General features: G+C 40.7%; 1 protein-coding gene across 1 annotated transcript in view; it reads left to right on the plus strand.

Moving 5' to 3' along the window:
- Positions 1-1,413: 1,413 nt before the first annotated feature.
- Positions 1,414-6,687, plus strand: part of GALNT7 (polypeptide N-acetylgalactosaminyltransferase 7) — a gene marked incomplete at its 5' end in the record, with an annotated part of 46,409 nt that continues 41,135 nt past the window's right edge. Inside the window, one exon of the mRNA XM_010134975.1 lies at positions 1,414-1,521. Within this exon, the coding sequence (XP_010133277.1) occupies positions 1,414-1,521 (108 nt within the window). The remainder of the gene's footprint in view (positions 1,522-6,687) is intronic.

The following is a 6,687-nucleotide window of genomic DNA, read 5'->3' on the forward strand; positions in this document are numbered from 1 at the left end:
TCTTCAGGTGTAGATGGGAGTACAATACACAGCAGTATAAAACTAGGGCTGAACATGCATTTCTTCAAAGCTGCTTGTGGCCCTTGCACCTCAGTTACACTTCAGTGTTACGTATTTTCTTAATAAATAGAATATATGTATATAAATTGTGCATATAATATAATGCTTGCTTTTTCAAATCAAAGATCTTTTAATTGTTTGGAGTTTTCTTTGTGACTTACAAGTGGCTTCTGACCAGGTTTTGTGTTGAACACTCCAAAAGTAGACTGATGTAGTGGTTGTCTGGTAGGATTACTTGCTCTTTGGAGATGCCATTTCAGTAATGTGTTTGTGGTACAAAACTAGTCAAATTAGTCCTGTCTAGCAAAACTTATTCCAGGTTGTGATGAAATTGTTTGATGGAAGTGTTTCCAAAATACTACTTGAAAGCAATGCTGCACATGCAGCTAAAACCAGACTTTTTTTGGCAAAAAATAGTAAAAAAGGCTTTTTAGTTAGTTATTTTCCGAAGTTAAGCAGTTGTGCCATAGATCTTTATCCTTGTTTGAGAAGCTGTGTTTTCCGTTGTGTGTGCTTTTGGTTTTGTTTATCCTCTACAGCTGGTCCTGCAGTAGCTAGAATTTATGATCGCTTGGATGGAGATTACTATAGGTGGTGAAAGTGGAAGATGTGCAGTCTTACGGGGGCTGCTTCACAATCAGCCTACTGTGTCTTATGAATTGTTGTTTATTTTATTTATTCTGAAGTTAGTGGGTACCTAGAGAGAAGCCTGTTCAGAAATGCATTGTTGGATGTGTTGATTTTACCTTTTGTTTGTGTTTGATCCCACGTACTGAAAAGTCTTGCAGTTTTTTGGTCATAAGCGCATTGTGGAGTCTTCTATCACATAACACAAAAGTAGTTGCAGAACTAAGTAATTTGGTGTGGCACTTTATTTTTTCCATCTATGCTCTGAATGTAACCTGGTAAGTAAGATTCCCACTTAATGATCTGAAGCAAACAAAAATATACTGCATGGCTTTTTTCTCTCTCTCTTACTAGCTGGTAGAACAGAATCATGCTAGAAGCTTGGGTGAGAATGTGCATTGATTTAGTATCTTCCCAGCTAGTCAATAAGAAGAGCTGTGAATCCAACTTGTAGTCCTTTTTTTGTTGTTTCTTTAAACAAAGTAATCAAATAAATTAAAACACCCCCTTCCTATTTACTCAAATAATTGAAAATGCTAGAATCTATGTCATTTCCCTCAAGTAGCCTTTTGTTCTCTGATAAACTAGGAGCATGGCTGCATTAAGATGAGGCAAACAAAACTAAATACTTTAAATACATTTAAATCCTTGCTAAACTGATAGCTGTGTGGTCTCTTAGAGCACCTGTGATAGAGGCTCTATTCAAAATGCTTCTTTTTTGCATAGAGGAGAAACTTGCGTCAGGACAACTCAGAGCTATCGATTCATCCTCAGTGGAAAGCCCTCAAACCCTTCCTTCTGGTAGAAGATAGTACGTTGTATTTGCCTTTCATGGTAAGTGCAGTGGCACAGATGCAGCCAAGAGTTAAGAAAGGTAAAAGCTGGACTAGAGGAAATAGAACTATGTAGGGATTGGCCTCCTAGGTTACTAAAAAACTGTTTCTCATTTTACTTTTTTTCCTAAGGAACACCAAAATATTGCAACGCTCAGTATCTGTCTTTAGTCAGCTTGGCATGAACATGTATACGCTGAGAACGTAAGGGTTTTTTTTTTTATTTCCTTTTGTGTCCTTGGGTAACGAGAGTACTACTGGATTCTACTTTATTCCCTGTTCCATTTTTTTATGTATCACTGATTTTTGTCTAGATGAGCAACTTGCTTTTATAGATGTTGCTTCAAATTAGCAAACTTTTTGGAATATGATAATCTTCCATTTTGAAAATGAAGCAAATCCACTTTTTTAAACATCAATTTGTATTTCAGACATTATTTCATAGGGAGTTGCCAGTCTTGAACTGGTTGACTGAAGAAAAGCAGATTATGCAACTTTTACATTTGCAGTTTTATTGCCAGATACAGCTCCAGCCCCTGTACCAGCTGAACAATCTTGCAGCGCTATGAAAACCCCTCCCAGTTTTTCCTTTTACTTTCTGTGATTTAGAAACAGGTTTCCAAAGGGATGCAGTTATGTTCCCTATACCATTAATTGCATTTCTGTCTTGCAAAAAGTAAGAACCTAATTTGCAAAAAAAATTAAGCAGATATCTCCTTTTTTTTAGTACAAGTCAGGGATTGGCTGTATTTACATCATCTCACTGTTTCCGAAACACCCATGTTTACTTATTACTCATATATAATCCCCTGAGGAGTAAAAAGAACATTTAAAAAAATAAAGAAATGGATATAATTAAATACACCGAAATGGAGCTAGGAAAGCTGGCAGGAAATCCTAGATCTAGCGCTATAGAAAAACACAGTGATCTGTGGAAAAAAATATTTTTCTGTGTTACGCTATGTAAACTGCTTACTGTGTGTCCTTTATAAAGATGTAATGAGATTTTGTGATTGTCTTCAGATTTCGGAGGATTTGCAGGTGCTTTGCTTCTCTCCCCTCATTTTTCAACAGCCTAGAAATGCAGTGTTCAGATATGTCGTGCTCACTTCTTCCAAGCCCTTCCTTCACCTTGTCCTTGGTTTGTCTCTTGCAAAGTTTTTTCAAATAATTTTAAGGCTCTTGTTTTTTCCACTTTAGAAAGGTTGTTGTGGATGTTTTGTTTGGGGTTTTTTAATGTGCTTGCCTTCCAGTTTGACTGTCATGTGTTGTATGAGTCTTTTAGAAGTTTGATACTGCATTTTTAGCTGAGCCAAACTTCTAATCAGTGAGGCATGCTGATAAATTATTTCAGTTTTTTTGACATGTCATTAAATCATTTTTAAAAAGGGGTTGGGAATCATAATCTTAAAAGAGAACGTGATCTAGAAGTTCTTAACTAAAATAGTGTTGCTTATTGTTCAAAATAGTTCTTTGATTGTGGTTTGATTTTGCTTTTTTTCCAGACAGTGTTTGGAAAACCTTTCCCTCACTTATCTCTGGAAAAATTAATTACCTCCAGGAGCTTTGGTCTGCACCATGCACTGAAACACTGCTAGTTCCTTTTTTTTTTTCCGCAAAAATGCCATAAAATGCTGAGACAGAGCTAATTTTCTTCATAGCATCCCTTATGATACTGCATTTAAGATTTGTGACCTGAGGTGGCAAGAGAGGAGTTAGCAGCGATATGGTGCTGCACTGTCTGCAGGTGTTAACCCAGAACAAATGCCCTCCATCATATTTGTCCTAGGTACATAAAAATTGGAGAAAGGTGAATGAGTATGTCTGTGTGGTTGTGTATAATTGTCTTGTTTTATGCAATATTTTCCCAGGCCTACAAAACTGGAATATATTTAGTGCCTGGAAGGGAACAGCAAATAAATGCATTATAATGCAAATTGTGCATAATGGTTATAATGAGCTCAAACCAGGACATTAGGCTAAATGTATTACAAGGTAAGTCATAGTTCTGACAACAACAAAGTAAACAAATTACTTTGGGAAGTGTTATGTTTCAGAGAACTGACTATGTGGAAGCTCATAACTGTTTTGTAGGTGATGGAAGTGGAATGAAAGGATATTTAATTTCATACAGACCAGGGTCATAAGAAATTCCTGCCTGATTGAGACTAGTGATCCAGGATGGTGTCTGAGAGTGGCAGCATGTCATCCTGGCTGCTTTCTACATTCCTTTCCCTTTGGTCTCTTCCACTATTCACAGCTGTTGAATTAAATTTTTTTAGAAGATACCTTCCTGCCCAGCCGTTTTACAGTCCGCTTATGGACCTGTCATCCATCACTTTGCCTCATCCCTTGTTCAGCTGTTTGTACCGTCTCTCTGCACAGCCTCCTGTGCAATACATTCCAGGAGATCACCATGCAAAGAACATTTCTTTGGTTGATCTCCAGTCAATTTTGTCAAGTGCCTCCAGTTCTTGTATTTATAAGGGTAAACAGCGGGTTTCCATTGAGTTATCCATCACCTTAATGATTTTGTAAACTTCAGTTGTGTACCCCTCAGCCATCACATCTCCAAACTGCAGTCTTAAGAGGAAAGGCCAGCCTTTCTTTAAGCATCCTTGCTGATGATCCCCACCTTTTGTTGAATAGCTGCTACACTCAGAGCAGGAATTAGGAGGAAGTTGGTAAGAGTGGATTGCTCAGCAGTGTTCTGACAGTGAAGTGGCAAAGCCTTCCTTTTGATTTCTAGGATAAGTGTGAGGTGATGCTCTCTTCAAAAGTCCTCTCAGGGCCTTATTTAGGCTACAAGGCTATGGCAGCCTTGTACCCCCTTGGAAAATGTGCCTTTTCACGTGCCCTTGTCCTTCCCTTTCTCACACTGGCTTTTGAGTTCCTCAAAAAACAGTGGTGGAAGAACAGAATCATGTAACACTTCTGCATTTTTGTACTTTTTTCCTGTTTAGCACAAACAGAGAGATCAGAAAATTTCTTGAATAAACTCTTATTGATTTGAATTTGAGCCAGCCTGATTCCCATGGTTATCGTGTTAACCTAGACATACTTTATGACTGATTTTTCTCTAGTTTCTGAAGTTTCATTATGCAGATGATATCTGAGGAAAATAATGCAGTAGTGAGTGTTGGGTGGCTTAGCTAAACATGAACATGAGTCATTACTTGTCACAGTAAAGGCACACTGCATAATGGGTTACATTGGGAAGACCTTAGCCACCAAGCAAGGGGATGTTCTCTGTTGCCCAGCAGGCAGCATTAACAAGCCTGTGTCTGGAGCACTGAGTCTGGTTTCTCTTCCTGTACTGCCCAGCGCAGAAGAGATGTTAACAAATGGAGAGGACTTAGCAAAGACCAGAGGACTGTGCCACATGACACAGCCTTGGAAGAAAGGGTAGAGGACCTCAACTTGGTATGACTGGAGAAGAGTCTAATGGCGAATCTCATTGCACCTTTTCACCCTCTAAAGTGAGATTACGAGAGAGAATGGAAGGAGTCTTCTCAGGGGTGCACACTGATATGATGAGGCAATTATTACAAGATGCAACATGAGAAAGTTACACTGAGGTATGAGGGAAAATCTGTGAGACTGGTCAAGCAGCTGGAACAGGTTGTCCAGAGAAACTGGATGTTTCAGGGGTGTGACTGGATGAGCCTCTGAGAAACCTGATCTGACTATCCCTTCCTCCAGTAGGTTTGAATAGGTGACACCCTTCTAATCTCAATTTTTTTGCTTGATTCTGTATTTGTGAATAGATAGTGAGACATTGCTAAGATGTGTACATGGTTCTCTGCAGATTTTGGTGTGATCCAACATCTTAAAAGATGTTAGATGGCTTCAGAAAGCCAATCGTATCCTGGTCTGCATCAAAAGAAGTGCGGCTAGCAGGTCACAGGAGGTGATTCTCCCCTGCTCGATTCTTGTGAGACACCACCTGGAGTACTGCATCCAGCTCTGGGGTGCCCAACTTGAGAAGGACATGGACTGGCTCAGGTGTGCGCAAAGGAGGGCCATGAAAACGATCCGGAGGCTGGAGCAGCACACCTGTGAGGACAGACTAGAGAGACTCGGAGTTGTTCAGTCTGGAGAAGAGGAGGCTTCCAGGAGACCTTACAGCAAGCAGCCTTCCAGTACTTAAAGGGGGCCTACAGGAAAGATGAGGAGGGAATTTTTATCAGGGCGTGTACCGATAGGACAAGGGGTAAGAGTTTCAAACTGAAAAAGGATAGATTTAGATTAGATATTAGGAGGAAATTCTTTGCTGTGAGGGTGGTGAGGCACTGAAACAGGTTGCCCAGAGAAATTGTGGATGCCCCCTCCCTGAAAGTGTTCAAGGCCAGGTTGGATGGGGCTTTGAGCAACCTGGTCTAGTGGAAGGTGACACTGCCCATGGCAAGGATGTTGAAACTAGTTGATCCTTAAGGTCCCTTCCAACCCAAACCGTTCTATGATTCTCCGATTTGTCTTGTTTACAAATAGATCATTTTAGCAGGAAATCTGAACTTTCAGCAGTGGTTACCTCTTGTCCTCTTGGACACTATGTTGGAAAAAAGCAGTGACTGTATGTCTTGGGAAGTGTTCATGGGTGGGGCTGTTTTACTCTGGAGACTTCACACTCAGACACTTCAGAGTCTTTCTGTACAGTTTCTTCCAAAATCACCCACCCTTGTTTTAACCCCATCAGCCTTGTTGATCACTGAAAATGCTGAGCAGTTTTCTGTGAGAAATTCAGATCTCTTGGTGGGAAGGCAGGGAGGAGTTCTACAAAATGGTACAGTTATGTTAAACAAGGGTGTAGGAGATACCAGAGCCAGTTTCTGTGGCAGCTCTTGTCAGCCCCAGCACTGCTTCCCCAGGTGGGTCTGTGTGACCATGTAGCAGATCAGGGCTGCATCTCGTTTTCGCCTACCGTCCCCAATGCCTTCAGCTTACCTCACAGCTCTAATTAAACAGCACTGCAGTTGCAGCAGAGGGAGTAATGCTTGGTTGGTAGCAAGTTGGGGGGTGAAGGGTTGGGATTAGATTTGGCTTGAGGCTGCAGCAGGTGCTCATGCCAGATTACATGTAGTCATGGCCCTCTTTCCCAGCATAGGAATATGTTGAAGCTGTGTGTGTCAACCAACCCGACCCCGACGAAGTGTTCGCACCCATTACC

The sequence above is a fragment of the Buceros rhinoceros genome, unplaced genomic scaffold (genome assembly GCF_000710305.1).
Source record: "Buceros rhinoceros silvestris isolate BGI_N320 unplaced genomic scaffold, ASM71030v1 scaffold9074, whole genome shotgun sequence".
Classification (NCBI taxonomy): Eukaryota; Metazoa; Chordata; class Aves; order Bucerotiformes; family Bucerotidae; genus Buceros; species Buceros rhinoceros.